Source organism: Merops nubicus, unplaced genomic scaffold (assembly GCF_000691845.1).
Source record: "Merops nubicus isolate BGI_N331 unplaced genomic scaffold, ASM69184v1 scaffold8507, whole genome shotgun sequence".
Lineage (NCBI taxonomy): Eukaryota > Metazoa > Chordata > Aves > Coraciiformes > Meropidae > Merops > Merops nubicus.
Genome location: NW_008620940.1, coordinates 16,215 through 37,824, shown reverse-complemented (window position 1 = coordinate 37,824; position 21,610 = coordinate 16,215). Strand labels below are relative to the sequence as shown.

The 21,610-nt window shown below is 41.5% G+C and overlaps 1 protein-coding gene across 1 annotated transcript; it reads left to right on the top strand.

The window, feature by feature from the left end:
• Positions 1 to 3,061: 3,061 nt before the first annotated feature.
• Positions 3,062 to 16,925, top strand: LOC103776751 (metabotropic glutamate receptor 3-like; the record flags this gene model as incomplete). Its single annotated transcript, XM_008944273.1, has 2 exons — positions 3,062 to 3,657; positions 16,070 to 16,925. Coding segments are annotated over exons 1-2 (1,354 nt in total), but the record flags the coding sequence as incomplete, so codon positions are not given.
• Between the last annotated feature and the right edge of the window lie 4,685 nt (positions 16,926 to 21,610).

Sequence of the window (21,610 nt, the reverse complement as noted above, 5' to 3'; positions counted from 1 at the left end):
TCAGTTTTCCCTGTAGCACCATTCATTGTACATATATGCTTTTTATGTGCAAAGCTGAAATAATTTTCAGTACCTTTCTAGCCTTTATTGCTGATGTATCAGAGACACACAGACCCTTGCAGCACAGTGTGATGCAAGGTGGAGAGTGATGCCATTTGCAGAAACCATCACCTATGAAGGAGCCATGGGGACAAGAACAGCTTCTTTGCTGTTCAGGGTAAATCCACTGCTGGTCTAGGCATACCCCAGGTAGGCTTTAGAAAACCTCACAGAGGACTTTATTTACAAGCCTTTTCTTTGGGGAAGTTAGATGTTCTTGGTAGTGTTGAAGGGCTATTGAAAACAGACTAGTTTTCATATGACCTTATGAAAGACTCACATAAAAGCCAGCAAGAGCAATGGGAAACAAGGGAGGTTTATCATTAAGGTATCAGAGGAACACTGGAAGAGATCAAAGTTTGACTCTTGGCTCTGCTGATGACCTTAGGTAAATCCTTTGAGAACAGGCTTGGAAGAGAGACCAGCTTGCTCAGGAAGTTTTTCAGTCAATGTCTCAGTGGGAACCAGGGGGTGCAGGGCACAGTTGAAAGCATGTTCTTCAATTCCTAAAGGGAAGCAGAGACCTTTTCAAAGTTTGATAGTGAATGTGAATGCCAAGCAATTCAAAATCTGAGCTTAGTCTCCTGAGAATCTCATTTCATCTTTCTGTGCCTCTTTTTTCCCAAGTGTAAAACAGAAAATAAATATTTTTACCAGTGTTGTAAGGATAAATGTATTAATGTTTGCTGCAATACAGGGATGGCAGAATAATAAATAGAATGGATATTTCATTTTAAAAATATCCCAGATCTTTTTTTTAACTGAATGGTGGATTAGTGATCAGAACGGTAGAAGTTGGTCTGACTGAATTATTAACCATACAGCTATTTATGTGACAAATGATACCTTTCTGTCTGATAATTATTTTCAATGGGGTAGTATCACCTTTTTATATCCCTGTGTATGCTTGAATAATGTTTGTTAAATTACAGTACTAAGTCTGACCCAGAAAATACTGATGAGTACAGTTACTTCATTACTCCTCCTAACACTACCAGAAAAAATATTTTCTGGACCTGCGTAATAAATCACATGTGATCAGCAAACTAGCTTACTTATAGCTCGCTGAGGGATGATGAAGCTTGATTTCCATTGACATATCACTTATTTCTGAATGGAAAATTCTGCTGAGGCAGCCTGCAGCTCAGACTACACACGTTACTAGGATTGCAGAGAAAGACCTTTAACAGTGTTACTGATTTATGAGAGAACAATGGCAGACTCATTATGAATAAGAAGCTATCCTCTCACACAATTTGGTCCAGCAACATTGAAACTGTACCAGGATAAACAACTGCCTTGCAATAAGCAAGGTCATCCATTATTCGGTGTTAAATGTTAACTGCTGCTTATTCCAATTTCTTTGTGTGAAGTGTTTCTAAATTATAAATAACCATGCAGCTTTAATAAGAATATATACTCTGTTAAGGAAGAAGTAAGTACAGAAATAAATTATTAAAATAATCTAATTAAATATTACCACACCATTTATCTGAGGGTTTGGAGATCAAGGTAGCCACCTTGTCATCTTCTAAGAGATTTTGCCAAGTAGCCGATGGACAAATCACACATCTGCGTTGCATACACAGACTTTGCTTATAGCTATTTACAAAACTGTTATGATATGATCTTCACTCTAAGGCTTGATTTTTCTTCTTTAAGGTCATTGGCAAACTCTCTTGACCTTAGTGAGAGCAAAATCATATCCTAAGTATATACGTCACTGCTCTGTTCTCCCCTTGGTCTGAGCACTGAACTGTGGTTAACATTAAAGAGAGCAGGTCCAGCCGTAAGCATTTTGTGCTCTAAGCAAGCATCAAGTACAAGACTCCTCCTTGTTGTGTCTCTTCTTCTCCTCTTTCGTCTCTCCCTTTTTCTTTTTTTTTTTTTAAATTTAATTTGTTTGCAAGAGAATCTTTTTTGCCTTAAGGAGGGATGTTTTTGTGATTAAGGCATTTGATGGAAAGCCAGGTTCAATTTCCAGGCCTTCCACACACTAACAAGCCTTAGTAGGTCACTTAGTAAAGTGCCTTGCAGAACTGCAGCGCTTAATAAATAAATGCACCATAGGCCACTCTCTGCTGGTGACATCAACCAATGTGAAGTGGCTGCAACACTATGACCACATCAAAACTGTTTCTTGAAAATGGTCTCTGCCCTTTGCTTGTCCATGAACCATGCCCAGGCACCACTGAGAAAAATGTTAGTGGGCCTGAGTCAAAACTGTCCCAGAGAACATGTTAACGGTCAAATGGCAGAACAGGGACTTGGTTGTTTTTCTGTTTACACAGTTCCCACTTGGTAAAACAGGGCTCTTCTTGTGTTTCAAACTTTTGTCACAGCCCAAAAATAGAGGTAAAGCATCAAGTAGTTTATCCAGTCCTCTCATTGCTTGCATCAAGTGAGCAGGCTGGTAAGGGAAGGTAAGGCAGGTGCACTTCAACAAGAGACTGGGGATCTGAAGGCCAGATGCTGAGTTCAGCAAAAATTAACAGCAAGGAGACAACACTGTGACAGACAGCTGAAAGAATAGTAAGTAGAGTGCAACCAACAATGAAAAAAAAAAAAAAAAAAGAAAAAATTGTTAAGGAAAGGCAAGTAGCTGGAGACTCAGTGAAAGAGGCTCTCATGACTATTAGGAGTCCAAAAGACTCAGTCCCAAAGACAGGATGAAATAAGAGAGGATAGTACAAGAAAAATGTTAAAAGTGGTCTCTGTGCTTGTAACATGCATTGTTGAGCAGTGGTCAGCATTGAATATGCCACCCCATATGTCTGAAGTCTTTGTGCAAAGCTTAGTAGTTGGTTAGCCTGTAATTAGTTATGGAATGAACAGAACAAGGTGCTCTATGAGAACCACAATCTTTTAATACTGCTCTCGAATATTTTATTAATTAAAATTTTGCAACAGCTCACATTACTTTTTGCCTTTTCTAATTCCTTCCATCTCTTCTTTAGAGGTCCAGTGGAAAGACTTGGCTTGTTCTTCACTCGCCTGTGGGACAGCACTTCAAATTTGCCAATGGATCACAAGGACTGAAGAGCACTTTTGTTCCCACCAATGTTTCTTAGAGCTGCTAAAACAGGACCAATGAAGATGTTCACCAGACTCCAAGTCCTTGCGCTAGCTTTGTTTTCCAAAGGAGTTTTCCTTTCCCTAAGTGACCACAGCTTCGTAAGGAAGGAAATTAAGATAGAAGGAGACCTGGTCTTAGGTGGCTTATTCCCAGTCAACGAAAAAGGCACAGGGATAGAAGAATGTGGGAGAATCAATGAAGACCGAGGCATCCAGCGCTTGGAGGCCATGTTGTTTGCCATTGACGAAATCAACAGAGATAACTACTTGCTGCCAGGGATTAAGCTTGGAGTTCACATCTTGGACACCTGTTCCAGGGATACATATGCCTTAGAACAGTCTTTGGAGTTTGTCAGGGCATCTTTGACTAAAGTGGATGAAACAGAGTATATGTGCCCTGATGGGTCCTACGCCATTCAAGAGAATTTACCATTGCTCATCGCAGGAGTCATAGGCGGGTCCTATAGCAGCGTCTCCATACAGGTAAGTCACAGCAGCCACATCAGGTGACAATAATTTGTCTGTGAGAGAACCTCTGTTTATGTATTTTGTCAATAAAGCAAGTCTTAGTTCAATTACTTCACCCTAGGGGTCAATCTAGAATGTAAGTTTTACTGAATTTGAGTTAGTTTGATTCACTCTTAAAAAAAAACATGTTATGTAGTTTAAACCTCTGACATCTGTCCACTTCCTCTAGTTATCATGTACCCTGAGGAAAGCTGAAGTTTCAAAAAGTCTTAGAATTATTCTGAGCTTTGCATTTCATGGGTCTTTTACAATGTTCAGTTCAGAACTCTGCTTTCACCTCAACTATACCTCCTATATTTCTGAATACATGTATGCCTGTCATGATGCATGGACATAACACTTGTCATTTAAACAATGGAGGTTTAAAATGAAAGAAGAAAGATTTATCTTACTTGCAGACTGAAACAAAGAAAAATAGCATACCAGCCAGAAACTTGGATTACACCTGGCATAAAGGACTGCAAATTTTTAGTGTCCAATTGAGTACACCAAAGCCAATGTAAACTATTGTGCTGATCAGTTTCTGAATGAATTCTAAATTTGCTGTCTTTCTTTTTGTTGTATTATATAATATAAATATAATAACATATATAGCTCGTACCAAGGCAGTTTTTGCCTGGTAGAGTCCAATGTAAGCACTGTCAGAAGTCCAGCACAAATGACAGATGCCCTCAATACATCTTGCTCCCTCCTTCAGGCACACTGTAACTCCAGCTTTTGGGTTTGTAATACTGGTCCCAAATAGGATCTCAGCAGGGTGTTGGAGAATACTTAATGGCTTGCAATGGTGTAAAGTTGCAAGTGGGTTAAATGCTCCATATATCCTTCCAGTTGGGGCTTCATTGCATGGCTGGTTTCAGTTGCAAGGGGCTAAACATAATGTTGACTTCTTTTGGTCTCGGCTTGACAGATTTCGTAAATTCACACTCAAACATTAAGTCCTTGACGTTTTTTTTTTTTTCATTAAATGAACATGAAGGACATATATGCCTTCTTTTATAGCAAAAATTTTGTATTTCTGCTCTCCAGACCAGGTACTCCTATAGCAGTGCAGTGTCAGGTATTCTGAAGTTCCCTGCCACTGTTGGTGTGCACTATCCACAAACAAAAATGCCCCCTAGTTTCACTGAAGCTGCCAAATCTATGTATATCTCATTATTTTGAGTTAAATTAAATAAACCTGTCCATATCACTCATAACCACAAGTGAGTGGTGTCTTAAGCCCAGGTGCAGGTAGGCTAAGACCCTGCATATAGTACCTCCTAATGATAAGATGCAGGTTTCCAGAGGCACCACAGTGCTGCACCACTACAAGCAAAGTGTTTTTCCAGACTGAGTACAGGCCCTAATTACTGCATCAGTGTCAAAGGAGAAAAATATGTTCCTCTGTATTACAGACCATCCCAGCAGTGACAAAAAGCCCACAGAGCTTCATTTACCTGTTTCATAAACAGGCCAAGAGCTCATTCAACGCTCTTTTCAGTCAGAATTACATCAGGGAACTGGCTACTGCTCTTGTCAAGGCATTAAATCCCATCAGCTTGGGAGCATGGCCAGTTTTCATAAGACATGCTTGAGCAAAGAAGAAGTATTTCAACAAATTACATTTTATTCCCTTTTGAGTTCCAGTGTGTGGCTTGTCAGTGTATTGATAGTAGGGAACACATGGGCAAATGGTTACCCATTCCACAGGAGAATAGTTTCTGCAAAGCAGAACCTCAGCTGTCTCTCACACTAGTAGTGGTTTTGTCCCCTGTGGACCAGCTATCAGAGCAGGGAGAGATCCTTTACCAGTTACATGGGGCTGATCACTTGGAGCATAAAAACAAGGAAGTTCCAGAGCTGGACAAGAGACATCTAAAGAGAAGAAATGTTAGCTACAAAACCTTGGGCAACACAAACTGCTATGGAAATCATTGTTCATTGCCTCTTCCAATCAGACAGAGAGTACATCAAATGAAACCAGAAAATGGCAGATTGCTGTGGATGCTAAAAACTAAATGAGTTCAAGAAGCAACTAGAAAGAAAAAAAAAAAAAAACAGGAAATTCTGCATAAATACTACCTCTGGCTCAACAATTCCCAGGGCTGCAAGTATCTCAAGGCTTATAAAATATTTTGAAACTTCATATGTTTGCCCTATCCTACTGGTGGAGGGGTGATGGTGTTTTTACTCTACCTTTGGTCTAGTCATTTATATTCAGCCTGTTCCTCAGTCCACCCTAAATTCAAATGTGTCCAAAGGACCTGAAAACATGAAATAGCTTAAAATGCACATCCATAAAAGTAGTTACAACTGAGGAAATGGTACAGATATTTCCTTCCCTCCCAGAAACCCTGAGGCTGTCACACTACTAAAATGGCCCAGGGCCTCTTGCACAACATTTATCATCCCTTTGAAGCCATTCTCTGGTGATCACTGACATAAGACTAAATCCATATCTGAGGCAGCAGATAGGATGCAGTACACATTGAATATACATAGTGTGTATATAGATAGATATATATGCTTCACATTCCAAAAGCTTGGGTTTACAGCAGCTGTCAGAGAGAAATCAGAAGGCTTGTTAAGGAACTTGCTCATTCAGTATCTGTGAAAAACAGTGATCTAGCTGAACGCATATCTGTATGTTGCCTAATTTTCCAAACTTAGGAGGGATGACAAAAAAATAGCTATATATAATATCATTGTAAGATCTATACAGCTTCCGTATCATTGACAATAGCTGTTCAAACATAAGATCTTTCTTAAATAGTTCTTCAGAAAAGTAAGGAATTGGTTCACAAGTCATTCAATATGTCACTGGGCATTTTCCAACTAGAAAAGAAGCTTTCAGTTGAGTACTTTCCCCTGGCAGAGATTGAGTTGCCTTCCTTCAGTCGCTCCTTTCTAGCTTTCCTCTAGATTTCACACTTTCTAGAAAAAGATGTAAGGAAGCCATTCACTGCTTCTGCTCATCTTCTTAAGATGGCCAGTCACAACTTCTGTTTCAAAAGAAAATCCTTGTAAATTGTAGACATTGCAGACTCAAGCCTGAAGATGGAAGGACTTCAAAGTATTAAAGCCACGTATTTGGGTGCCACACCAGAAGAAATTAGCAGATTTTGGAGACAGTCACTTGTACAGAGCAGCTCTGCTAGCCACTGGAAGGAATCACACCACCACTGAACACCAAACCACTTCAGCAGACACGCGTGTGAGGATGAACATCCCTGTTCCCCATGCTCCCAGACAGCACCCAGGGTGCTGGGTGCTTCCAGATGTAGCACCGTCAAGCTTGAGGGCCTTGTAGCCCTGAGAGCTCCAAACATCATAAAGTCCACAGCACAGTTTCTTAGCCTTAAAATAAACCATGCTGAGCTCTTCAGTCCAGAAATTATTTCTGCTGTTTTCTTTTTTTCTCTCATTAATTTGCTGTTGTGTTTCAATACTTTTTCTTCCCCACTTTTCACCCTCCCTCTCCAGACTTTTGTGTGGACAGCTGTCTGCCAGATCACTTCATGATGCTCCTGCTGTCACATTTCTGCTCCTTTCATTATCCTTCCACCAAGGAATAAAGAATTTGCTGGTAAATCAGCAATGAACACCTTCCCTACTGAGTCAGTATGCACAATAGGCACTTTTTGCAGAGACCAAAAACAACAAGAGAATGCAGAATGCTTAATTATTTTCTGGTCAGACTAGGCTATTATCGTTAATGATGATCTGGATAATTAGTTTTTAGATGTTGTGTTTAAATTAGCAGTGAGCCCAATCTGCACAGCATTTGATCCCTCAAAACCCAAGCCAGGATTCTCAATCAGTGTATAAAAAGCTACTTACATAAAATAAAATCCTGACCTGAGCTGAATCTAGGATCAGAAGGTGAACTCTCCAAAGTTTGGAGGACTTTATTTTGAGTTCATGGTTTTTCATTTGGGCCAAGTTATCCATTCTCTACTAGTTTACAACAGAAAACTCAAACATATTTTGCTTGGAGATTTTCCATGACATTGTAGAAAGAATAAGAAAAAAAGCACTGTTAATTTGCACAGAGAACCACCTGCATAGCTAATTCAAATGCCATGTTTAAAATACTTAGGTCAGCTCTGTCAGGAATATGCAAGTGTAAGCAGGAATATGACTGTTGAAGTCCTGGGTTTGCTCTTCTCTGTTTCTGAAAACTGGACCCATCTTCCGAAAATGGAGACTGGGGTCCATTCCCTGCAGTCAGCTCTTAGAAGCACTGAGACATTCCCTAGGTGGGCTGGGCTCTGCATTCCCATATCTACTATACTCACACTGACACAGGACATCAGTCCTGTAAAGTTTCCTTTATGTTACCAATCCACAAGACCTCTAGATCACAGTCACGAAAGTAATTTCCAAATTAAAGCTTCATCCAGAAAAAATGGCAGAATAGAAACCAATACCCAGCTGTCTGCTCTTGAATTCCTTGCTGTGCTTTAAGTACACTGTAACAAAACCAGTGGAGAAGATTTAAAGGTACATTACTGACATCACAAAAGCTAAGGCCTCACTCCTAAGTGTGCGACCATCTGGCATGAAATCGAGAATATGTACTCATTTACTGGCAATCTTTTCCTGGCTGTCATTTCTCCTTAGCCACACAAGTCTGCCAAGGACTTCATGGAGTCTGAAAGTTAATCATCTCTATTTCCTTCCTCCAAGGATAAAGTATCCTCCAACTAGAGTCTTAACAAAAGCTTGTGACTTCCATAACCACTGAAAATAGAGCAAAATCCTTAGCAGAACTACATGAAAACAAAAACAAAAACAAAAACCAACAAACAAACAACAACCCTTAACATATGGGGCTCTGTCCCACTGTGCACGGACCCAACAGGGATATGGGCAGGAGAAACATACAGGGGTCTGGAGGGGTTCACCAGGGACCACAGACCACATGTGCCATTTGTGCCATGCTTATTGAGGAGCTTTGCATTCAACTGTGCAACAACAGCCTCTGGTGATTTTGTGCTTGTAAAACCTAACCAGACCCATATTAAAATATCTGTCCTGTGAGGTGGACCACCCACCAGCATTGAAGCTACACATGCACTTGCTGAATTCCTGGTGCCTCCTGTTTTTTTTTTTTATCTCTGTTCTCCCCCTTCCTCCACTGCCTCTCAGCCAGATCCTTGTTATTTGTTCCTCCCTTTGTTTCTATTCCACATTCAGAAACTGAACAGCCACTATGTTGAGATTTTCAAAGAGCCCAAGCAGCACTGGACATGTCTTTCCTAGAGATTTCAAAGGAATGTGAGTACCTCCTCTGGATGGCTTCTTTGAAAATCCCAAGGTAACTGATTTTTTCACAGTCTTTTTGATTTGGGTTTTAGATTATTTTTTTTCTTCAGTATGAGTATTCTCCTTTTGCAAAGGGGAAATAACACACTTTTACAGGGATGGGTAAGCAACCCATGAGATCACAGGTAAGAAGGAAAGAGCTCTACCATGTTACAAATGGAAAAGAATGTAACTAGAAGAGAAAGTGGCCAAAAATAGGTACTAAGGGCATCTTGACATCACACACACTCATTTTTCCCCTTTTGATGCTTATATATCTGCTAATGAGTATCAAATAACCACATTTATCAACAATAGCCCTTTTAACTCCGGAAGCCATTTCATGGTTTTAGAGCCATCAACTCCAATTTTAGTCCCTTTTCTCACCATGTGTAAATGTGATACGCATCACTCACAGTCAGGTGTACCAAGTCTCAGGGAAGCGCTGCACTCCTTGTGTAAAGCAAGGTCTTCTGCACAGATCCCTTCTCAGCATGCCAGCTCAGTGCTTAGCTTACTTGACTTCAACAGTTAACGTTGTATGAAGGCAGAGTGCACATGCAACAGCTCACTGTGCTCTCCCCTGTAGGAAAAAAGACAAAAAGGTTTCCAAACAAGCCTTTTCCCTGAGTACAACATTTCTCTGCACATCCTTCTTGCTTTATTTTTGATTACACAGGACACATTTATAAAAAGAAATTCCTCGATCCTCCACAGAAATCTTAGATGTTATTCTGACAATAATCCCTGTTTCTGATGTTCATTTTGCAGACGCAATTATTTCACTGTTCAAATACTTGTTCTCTGGACATGGCAACTATTGAGATCACCGCAAATATTTAGCTATATATTTCCAGCTTCATTGCTAAAATTTTCAGGACAAGAGCAAGGCTAAAAACAATGTTGCTTACTCCTCTTCCCCTGATAAGAAAATTTTTTTGGTAATTAATTGGGTTTTCCTGCGTTGCCTTTTGGAAGGAATTTTGTTAAGGAACAACACTCACTAATAAATAGCCCTCTTAATACCAAAGAGAGAGAAAGCTGATGGACCCAATTGCCTTAGTCCTGTAATGTGTCAGAAGATTTCATAGGAGTAGAAGCCAGGCAGGGACTCCTAATAACTTCCCTGCTTCTGGCTTAGTTCCCTGCAACTGATCTTTAATGAATAAAAGGACTGGGATGTCAGCATTGCTGATGCACTCCTGGGGGCAAAGCTTGAAGTCTGGCTGAAGACAAATGGGCGTTTCCTGTTGCAGGTGGTGACATAGCCCCCATGGAAAGGCTGTCTTCCATAGAAGTTGTTACAATATCCCAGACAAAACACACATAGTTTTTAAATGGATTATGGAGAGAAGATGTTCCAGACTGATCGAGGTATTTCAATTCTGGAACCAGTAAGGAATTCAGCTCCTGATTTCCCACTGCAAAGAGTCAGAGAGTTTGGAGAGAACTATTTTATTGTCTAAGCTGAGCAGCTGTATTTACATTACTGACATCTCTACCTCCCAAATACTCCCAGACTGTCTGAGTATGTCAGAAGTGCCCAAGCTGAGTCACACTGGGTCACACTGTCCCCAAGGAGAGAGACGTCGTTTTGAGCCTACTGAGACCCAAGAGGACAGAGAAAGTTATAGTGGAACTTGTCTCTTCAGTATTCTTCACATTTATTGCCAACGATGCAATCTGGCAGAACAGCAGGCTCACAGCATGCTGGGCACTATCTACATAAACACAGCCCGTAAATAGATGGGAACTATTGTTTCTATTTGTTCTACTCACTTCTATTTATTCGGTTCTCATTGGACCACATCTGGAATACTGTGTCTACCTTTGACTCCCCCAGTAAAAGAAAGATTTAAGAAACACAAAGATGATTGCAGGAAAGGATCTGAAGAACATACTCTACAAGAAGAGATGGAGGGAACTGGGTGTGTTTAGCCTTGGGAAGGCAATGTTTGATGGGAACCTAAAGTCAGCTTTTCAGTATGTGCGGGCTGGTTCTCAAGAAGACAAAGCAAGTGTCCTTACTGGGATGTATGACAAGACAGTGGAAGAAAATGGCTATAAACTGAATGAAGGGAGGTTCTAACCTAACCTCAAATGCACAAGCCAGGAGCTGGGAGCATGGGAAGGGTGTTCAGGCCAGTGTAGGCAGCTGACTAGAGGAAAGTACCTGATTTATTCTTTATATTAACTTTGTGACCACCACTTATCACATGCACACACTCCAGCCCATTCAGAACCAGTGTTTCTTTCCTGCTTCCTAAAATGACACTTTCTGCTAACATTTGATTAAAATATTTTTAGATTTAAGGAAAAAGAGAAATACAAATAAGGAAAAAAAAAAATTAACAGAGCAAATGCTTCAGCTGCAGTTTGACCTGCAGCTGCCCAAATAACAACAAAAAGCCCACACTGTAGTTTGCCATCATTTAGGAATTAGATACAACATACACTGGCAGCAGCATGCATTTCTTCAAAGTGAAATCTCAGCTTCTGTGCTATAGCAATGATCTAGACATTAGAAAACCATTGGGACATGGCTTTGCTGTAGTCTCACTGTGGGAATCTAGACAAGCAACTTATGAATAGAATGAATTTTCCGTTGACCAAAGGTAGCAAATGAATATTCATTAGGACAGATTGCAGTCAGAGAGACAGGTTTCTCTGTAGAGTTTCTCAACAGAGACAAACCGCCTTTACCTCAATTCCATTCTGCTCAGCAGCTTAATTTACTGTCTGTTCAAAACAGCCACAGGAGCTCTTGCCTGTCTCAAAGGAGCTCTGTGAAATTAGGTTCATTAAGCTGTGTTAACTGCCATGAGATTTTCATATGGTAAAATTTTAGAAGTGCAGAGAGCACTGCCATGTAACAAGTGGCCTCCTCTGTCTAACAAATGTGTAATACACACTTGTGTATTGTGTTGAAGAAACCTTTTCTGTTCTAACATTTTTGAGATTTTTTTTTTCCCCTCAGTATTTCCTGTGGTCTCCAGCCCTGTACACATTCAAACAATCCATGTATCAGCCTCTGGGCTGCTAAGAAGGGAAATTTTCACCAAAAACATCAGAATAAATCCTGCTGTTAGAAAAGAAAGTCCTTTTGGGGAGAGGCAAAATGCTTGATGGGATTCAATAAATCCGTATATGAGTTTTTGAGACATAGATGAGACATACTTACCTGAGCCCACCTATCATCAGGACTCTTGAATGGCCAGAAATGCACTTGAAAAACAGATTCACATGTTTGATGGCTGCACCTAATTCACTGCTCCTTGCAGAAAAGTATTAGGAAGCCACTTTCAGTCTCATAAACTAGATTGGCCATTTCCCACAAGTATTCATACTGCCCCCAAGGCACAGAGAAGCAGAAGTAACAGCTGTGGCTCCAGCACCATGAGAGGGACACCAGTCTCCTCTGGCACTGCTCTGGCCACTCCCTTTGTAGGATTTGCTGATGAAATCTGTTCCTACAGATGGACATGGCTCACACTGGACTTTCTGCAGTGCTCATGTGGGGCAGCTCCTTACGACTCACTGACTCTGCTGGCAGCTGGGTTCGAGTCAGGTCTGCTTGGGAAGTGGCACATTAGGACAGGACAATGGGTGTACTAATAAACCCAGCAGCATTAAGGCAAATAAAGGTTTCCCATCACACTGGAAGCTGATTATATTGACACATTTTGTTCACAGCAAGCTGTGCAAAGTGGGTATTTTAGGTTGCAGATACAGAACATTCAGCTTTATTTTCAAAGGTATGAAGTATCTGCAAAACCTGCTGGTTTAGACAACAAAAAGCCCAGGCTACTACTGCTACTTAAGCACCAACATATGGATTTCAGGCTCTAATTGCATGCACCATGGCTCGATTAAATTGCTGCCTGGAGCTTTGCCAAAATAGATTATTTCACTTAGCAAAAGCTGAATCTACAATGCAATTTTGAAGATGTAGCGCACATCCCAAGGCAGCAAGGAGCTACAGTGTAGGTATGCCTCGGGGGCTCCAGTCTTGGTCACATAGCTCTGGTTCATATTGCACTGTCCTCTACTACACTGAGACACTGAGGAACAGACATAGCCTTAGACACCAGCTCCTCTGCAGAACCAGTTACCTGTGCCCTTATCCTGGTGCCTGTTTAATCAGGATTTGATTTTCAGAATCAGATGTCCAGATCAGCATGGAAATGGCAGGGAAAAGGGTCCATTTTGAAACTGGGTAAGTACCTGAGACCTGAGGTCTTTTGGAGAATTAGTCCCTAAAATCAAGGTGTTACAGTATTCCAGAAAATCACCAACTTCAGAATTTCCAGAAGAGTGTCCTGATCTGAATTAATAACAGATACAACTCCACAGAGCTCCATGATCAGTTGCAGCTTACAGGGATGATTGGGTCACTATCATAGAATCATAGAACTATAGAATGGTTTGGATTGGAAGTGACCTTTAAAGGTTATCTTAGTCCAACTCCTTGCAGTGAGAAGAGACATCTTCAACTAGGCCAGGTTGTTCAGAGGCCCATCCAACCTGACCTGGAATGTTTGCGGGGATGGGGCTTCTACCTCTATCCTCTATGATTAATCAAACTTTCTTATATTTTTATATTTTTCATCTATGAAAAACCTGCTACCTGGAGGCAGGAAGAACACTACACAAAGAGCATTGCCACAGGAGAGCTTTCTCCTCCCCATTGCACAGGAAGCAGAACTGCAGGCAGTTTGCAGGGACACTAGGAGTATAGTGATCTCCAAGGCTCAGGGCCTCCTATAAAAAGGGTGTGTAGTTCTATTTCCCTGCATATGGATTACTTTTGCTACTTAGACCAAAAGAAATATTAGAAAGGCTGTTATATTTGTTAGGAGTGTCTTTCTGTGAGCTGGGGGCATGGCTACACGCTGAATAGCACTGCTTTAGCTAGAAAATGGATTTCTTTTCTAGTCAGTTTGCAGGGGGAATAATGCAGAATAATACATGTGCATATCCTTATTATGATTTACCTCAAATAATTTCTGCTAGAATAAACTGAGACAAGAATAGCAATTCCAGCCCACACGGTTCTACAAGAAATGTTCCGGAATAGCTACAGAGAGGACATTCTTCTTTCCAAATGAAAATGCTCTTTTTGAGCAAGGACATGTGAACCAAACCATGTGGATATGTGGGCATGTAATCAAAAGTTCCAAAGCCACAGAGGCCTGCAAATCTTCAAAGCACCTATTGCACCTTGATGACAAAACAAACCTCTTGGCCCACTCTATTGCTTTAAAGCCGTTTGTTTAAATCACCACAGTGAAAATGAAATCCAACGTTTCCAGTATAAGGCAGTTCAATGCATGTTGCCACCTCGCAGGGTGGTTAAGGACACATCAGCCTTTTCCTGAGGGACAGTAACTTGTCCAGCCACAGCACTTCCCAGTCACATGCCTACACCTATAAGCAAAACCACAGCAAATTGGCCAAAGCTCCATGTCAGGATATTTCTTCCAAGGAGTGCAGAAGATGCTTTCTTTTGGTTTAAAATAAAATAAGCTGCCAGTGGCTTATTTTACGAAGACATGCTTCAGCTCCCCAGATACAGACACCTAGAGACATCCCAACTGCCAGGGCATCCCACCTGCTCTTCCCTGGTGCTCCAGAAGGACAGTAGGATGTGGGTATCCTTAAGTCCCCTGTTTCAGATAGCTCAGGTGGTTGTGAAAGACACTCTCCATACATGGCTAGGAAGCAGCATGGCCCAGACAAGTTATTGCACCAGCTTACAGTAGGGGGTGAGCCACAGAGAGACACTGGTCCAGTATCTTCATTAAAGAAAAGACAGGATCTACATTTCTATAATCCCAAGAGATAAAGATTGCTAAAAAGAAAGAAAATTATTTTGGCTGCTTTTATCAGACTATTTTGCTATTGACATCTGAGCCTTTAAAATTTATAGTGTTCCACAATTTTTTTCCAAGCAGTCCTTTGCCCTTGAATTCTCAGAGACGTAGTCTGTGGTCAGAGAAACATTTAAGGGAATTGTGAAAAATTATTTGATTGGGTAATTTTTAATGAGTTTCCCTTAGGAATCTCAAGTGCACTATTGGTTTTCAGATCATTTTGTCAGGCTGTATTCCAAGATCTGTTTTAAATTTAATTTACTGGACACAACTTCCACTCACCAAGAGCAGAACTCCAGTCCTCCCTTTGTCATTTAAGAAGCAATCACAGGGGAAAAAAAAAAAAAAAAAAAAAAAAGCTATAACCTTTCTTTCCATATATTATCAGGAGCTACCCTTCTGTGAGAGTAACAAGGTAAATTTGAGAATATTTAAGCAAGGGACATAGTAATGTATTAAAAAAAAAAAGAAAGAAAGAAAGCCAGGACTTTGGATAATATAAGCTATGCAAGAAGGAAGTTAGAAATTATTAAAAGTTTTCATAATTTATGAAAAGGTTAACATGACATTGTGCAGCTCTTAAAGAGTACTAACATGCAACAAATACGCCATCTCAGGAGGACTGCAGTCAGAACAGCTCAGAAAAATGAGTTTAAAAGAGTAAAAAAACAGGTGAGAACTCAGAGCTTGAATAAGTGGGGTCAGAAAGTTCTGTGAAAGTCCTGTACATGTATACCTGTGATATTTGCATAATGGAGAAACTTATGTCTTATTAGTACGTTTGGTTGTCGAATACAAGTCTTGGAGAAGCTGAATCTCACTACAAACAGGAAAGACATGGAAGTCTCCAGCCTTTAGTAAAGAGCACAGACTGAGCCTGAAGTACATTGTCCACTTGTGTCAAATTTCTCTGTTGGTTTAAACCCACTCAGTTTGGCAGGAATAAAAAGTTCATTATAGTCCCTGTAGGACCCTAGGCATTAACAGGGCAGCAGAACAGCCATTCTGCATATGGACAGTGTGCTGCTCTCACCAGAGGATGTTACCAACATCCTCTGTTAACTTCTACCACCCTCTACCCCTTAACCTGTGACTGTCACAATATTTCTTATTAAAAAACAACATTTATGGCTTTCTCTAGATTTCCCTGTCCAGTTTCATAAATAGCACCCTTTAAAAATCTGTTTTCCCCGTCTTCCCTCTAGGTGGCCAATTTGCTGAGGCTCTTCCAGATCCCCCAGATAAGCTACGCTTCCACCAGCGCCAAGCTGAGCGACAAGTCCCGCTACGACTACTTTGCGCGGACGGTGCCCCCCGACTTCTACCAGGCGAAAGCCATGGCTGAAATCCTGCGGTACTTCAACTGGACTTACGTGTCCACCGTGGCTTCCGAAGGAGACTACGGGGAGACGGGGATCGAAGCCTTCGAGCAGGAGGCTCGCCTCCGCAACATCTGCATCGCCACCTCCGAGAAAGTGGGCCGCTCCAACATCAGGAAGTCCTACGACGGTGTGATCAGAGAGCTGCTCCAGAAGCCCAACGCCAGAGTGGTGGTGCTCTTCATGCGAGGCGACGACTCGCGCGAGCTCATTGCCGCTGCCAACCGCTTCAACGTCTCCTTTACCTGGATCGCCAGCGACGGATGGGGAGCGCAAGAGAGCATCGTCAAGGGCAATGAGCACATAGCCTCTGGGGCAATAACCTTGGAACTCGCTTCCCATCCTGTTAAGGAGTTTGACAAGTATTTCCAAAGCCTCAGCCCTTACAATAACAGACGTAACCCCTGGTTCAAGGACTTCTGGGAGCAAAAATTCCAGTGTAATCTCCAGAACCGAAAACCACATAAAAAGGCTTGTGATAAGCACTTCACCATCAACAGTTCCAACTACGAGCAAGAATCCAAGATCATGTTTGTTGTGAACGCTGTGTATGCGATGGCCCATGCCTTGCATAAAATGCAGAGGACTCTGTGTCCAAACACTACCAAACTCTGTGACGCCATGAAGCACCTGGATGGCAGGAAGCTGTACAAAGATTATCTCCTGAAAGTAAACTTTACAGGTAATAAATTCTCTTTTGGTGAATACAGAATTCCACTGTAATTAATGAAATGTTTGTCAGTCATAATAAGAGCCAGCTGAATTCCCAGTAATACCTACTATCACAATTCAGACCAAGACAGTACCTAGGCAAGGCCATTCTTGTCACAAGGCGGGAGAAAGAAGGACAGGGAGCTTGGTGAGAACCCTAAATAAACAGCTTGATGCTTCTCCTGTTTCCAGCAGAAGGAAGAGGTGGAGGTGGTAACAGCTGATCTTGGAAATGTTACCCTCCATCCTTTAAACCCCCACACACCAACTTCCATTTTGTTCACAGCCAGTTTGGCTCCAGCTGGGCATGTTTGGAGGCCAGTGGTCATTTCACCACCTGCTACACTAGGCAACTGCCTGCTATGCCCATGCTAAGTCTTGGCCTTCACTTTCTCATTTTGTTATGAATTTACATGATAGCTGGCCCATTGGCAATCCCAATATTAAAGCAGTAATCCCTGCCATAAAACCAGATCAGTATAAAATATTTAAATATGTGAGATAGTGCATTTAGTTATGTTACAGAACTTCAGGTTTGATGATAAGGTATAAACAGACTAAATTAAACATGTGCAGGAGACTTGAGGAGAGAGAGTAGATGATCTGGCAATGATATGGGCAAACCATGGGAACTGGCTGTGCAGCACATGGCAGCTGTGTTTTTGTCATCACATATGGCTGAGCTTAGGTTTATTATTAATATTACACCGTAGCAATGCTAAAGACCTACAGAAGAAACAAGTAAAGTGTAGAGCATAGTGTCTTTTTGTTGTTATGTGTTTAGCTTCTGAAGAATCTGGGTTGAGCTTGCATTTTTATGTATTATTAAACTGATATTCTCAGCTGACCAAGATGATAGTAAGGAAACATCATGCTGTGCTTTTTATGAGAACTAGCTCCAAGAGGAATTGGAGGATAAATACGTGTATGGCACAACATGCACAGTCCCAAGAGACCCTCAGTAATACAACACTAATAACACTGGAAACTATGTGAAACTGTCAGACTGGAGCTTGAACTTTTCTCTCCTTTAGAGTTCTTCCCAGCATTTGATTCAGGCCATCTCTAAATGCTATTGACCACATCCCTAATGCTTCTCTTGCTCACAGTGGGGTATGGCTGGTGTAGCCAACTACTCCATTTCCTTGGTACTTGTAGACATATCTCCCAGCACATGGTACAGAGCTCCACAGGACCCCTGGTGTCCTCACACCCTGTTGTCTGACTAGACGACCTGTTCAGAGCACATCAGGGATTCCTGCAGCTCATATAACTGGATTTCTTTACCATGGAAATCAAAAAGGGCCAGATGGAACTGGTCATTTGCTGCATCTTAACTCATCTCTCAGGAGGGAATCCAGGAGGCCCCAGGATCTTGGACACATCCTGGTAATGTAGATGCACTTACAAATGTGAAAAGGTGCTTCAGAACCCTCATCTGAGTGTTACATGCAAGGCAGCTGGAACCACATGCCTGGCCTGAGCAATTTGTGTTTGTCATCCCATTTAGTGTCCTCCTAAAGACTGCTGCATCAGTAAGGACAGTCAGATACCATGACATACACAGATGCATGGGCAATGTATAAATATCATCTGTCATGCTGTAATTGCATTTTATTTATTTATTAGTTTCACAAGCAGCACAAGACAGAGTGGAACAGCCTTCTAGACTTTAGACCTATGGAAAATAAGAACTATCATTTCTTCTCCCCTTCCACACAGCACTTCAGCAGCAGTAAACCCAGCTGGTGGCCAGTCACAAGTGGTGTTCCCCAGGGCTTAGTGCTGAGGCCAGTTCTCTTTAGTATCTGTATCTACGATCTGGATGAGGGGATCAAAGGCACCCTCAGAAAGTTTACAGATGACACCAAGAGGGACCTGGACAGGCTGGATCAGTGGGCTGAGGCCAATGGGATAAGGGTCGACATGGCCAAGTGCCAGGTCCTGCCCTTTAATCACAACAAGCCCACACAATGCTATAGGCTTGGGGAAGAGTGGCTGAAAAGCTGCCTGCTGGAAAAGGACCTGGGAGTGTTGGTCAACAGTCAGCTGAATATGAGCCATCAGTGTGCCCAGGTGGCCAAGAAGGCCAACAGCATCCTGGCTTGTATCAGAAACGGTGCAGGCAGCAGACCTAGGGAAGTGATCATTCCCCTCTACTTGGCACTGGTGAGGTTGTACCTTGAATATTGTGTTCAGTTTGGGGCCCCTCACTACAAGGACATTGAGGTGCGGGGGCATGTCCAGAGAAGGGCAACAAAGCTGGTGAAGGGTCTAGGGCAGAAATCTTATGAGGAGTGCCTGAGGGAACTGAGGTTATTTAGCCTGGAAAAAAGGAGACTGAGGGGAAACCTTGCTCTCTACAACTACCTGAAAGGAGGCTGAAGCCAGGTGGGGTTTGGTCTCTTCTCCCAAGTAGCAAGTGATAAGACAAGAGACAAAAGGCCTCAAATTGCACCAAAGGAAGTTTAAACTGGATATTAGGAAAAATTCTTCACAGAAAAGGTTATAAAGCGTTGAAACAAGATGTCCAGGGAACTGGTGGAGTCACCGTCCCTGGAGGTATTTGTAAAGTGTGTAGATGTGGCACCAAGGGATATTGTTCATTGGTGACCTTGCAGTGGTGGGTTAATAGCTGGACTCAATGATCTGAAAGGTCTCTTCCAACCAGAATGAACTTATGATTCTATTCTACGATTCTATTGTACATAGAAATTATTTTCTCATTTGCCTACACGTCTCCTCAGAGATATTTGAATGTCTTCAAATTGTTGGAATCAAGTGTTTTTAGGAGCACAGCACTTCACAGAAGCTCAGTCTTGGCATACTGATTACAAGGGATGGCAGGGATGTGCAGTCTGCTTATGCCCTTCACAGGGAGGCATTTCAAGACAGTAACAACCTACCCAGACGAGTAGGCACTTCAACAGCTTCAGTTATTTTGAAACAACTTCTGACATTCTAGCTATTTTTACAGACTTAAATGCATACACTTTTAGTAGAGCCCAGCTTTAGTCTGTCCCTAAACAATCTTGGTTCCAGTACCTGATTCCTAATCATTTTTCTATTGTGAAGGTATTTTTTTAAGCACCCAATCATTTCCCCACTCAGCATTTAGACATAAAATCAAAATAACACCAATTTTCTTTGACCATTTTTTTTCTATTTGACCCTTTTTTCCTATTCATTTATATACAGCTAGAAAAATTTATTTTCATTTTTAAGGAAATACATTTTATACTTTTTGTGAATGGGAAGTTGGGCTTGTTCAAATTGAAGAAAAAAAAATCAAAGCCTGTCATCTTGCAATTTTGAAAATAGAAGTCTCCCTTTTTGAACCACATTAATTTGTTTTAAAATCAACATGGAAATTTTTGAAACTCTGAAGAGCTTTATTTTAGGTTAATTTTTATTTCAAATTTAAAAGATAAAAAAAACTAGTCAAGTTCTTTTCCAATGGCCTTGTTCCACATAAATTTTTACTGGCTTATAGTGTGATTTGCTCATGTCCTGTTTCATTGTTATTTCCTTCACTATAATGTGAACTCATGTTTTAATATCAGCCACTTTTTAAGCAGATGAGTGCTTTTTATGTACTTCTTCCTTTTAGAAAGGCGTGACATTTTTATATATACACACATTGTCATTGATTTACATGGGACCAAGAATTCACCTTTGCTCTTTCATGGTTGAAGAAAGCCACAGTGTGTGTTGTTAACACAATGTCAGGACCCTGCTGCCTGGTACATTTGGTCAATGATGCTCTCTTATTTCCAGCTCCAAATCTGAGAATGTATCCCCAGTGTAGAGAGAGGATGGCATGGAAGCTACCAGCTGGTCAGGTACACTGCAACCAAGGTTGTGAATTTTCTCTCTTCTTTAGCCTAGTTAATGATCCTCATCCACAAAAAGGAAGCAGGCAGGAAACAGAACAGCAATGAAAACAGTACTCACACACTCACAAACATCTATTTAAGCAACACCTTCTCTGTTGAAAGGCAGAGGTACAAATAGATGAGCCCCATATACATAAACCTGCAGCTTGCTATGAAAGAAACCTGAAAAATCATAGAATCATAGAATGGTTTAGGTTGGATAGGGACCTTAAAGATCACGTAATTCCAACCTCCTGCCATGGGCAGGGACACCTCCCACTAGACCAGGTTGCCCAAAGCCCCATCCAACCCAGGTCTTGAACACCTCCAGTGATGGAGCATCCACTTCTCTGGGCAAACTGTTTCAGTGTCTCATCACCCTCATAGTGAAGAACTTCTTCCCTACATCTAATTTAAATCTGTGCTCTCCCAGTTTGAAACCATTATGCCTTGTCCTATCACTACAAGCCCTCATAAAAAGCCACTCCCCAGCTTTCTTGTAGACCCACTTCAGACACTGGAAGTCCTCAATAAGGTGTCCCCGAAGCCTTCTCTTCCCCGGGCTGAACAACCCTGAATGTATTCTCCCAGTTTCCAGGAACAGGTGATGGTGCATTTCAAACACACCTCTCTGATTGAAGGACAAGGATGCATTTATGTGACTGGTGTGAAACTGCAATTTTAGACATTGACCCTGCACACTTGAATTAGTTTGGGTTAGTCTCTGATTTCAGATAAATGAAGGAATAAGAGCATTGTTTAGCCCACCTGAGGTAGCCCA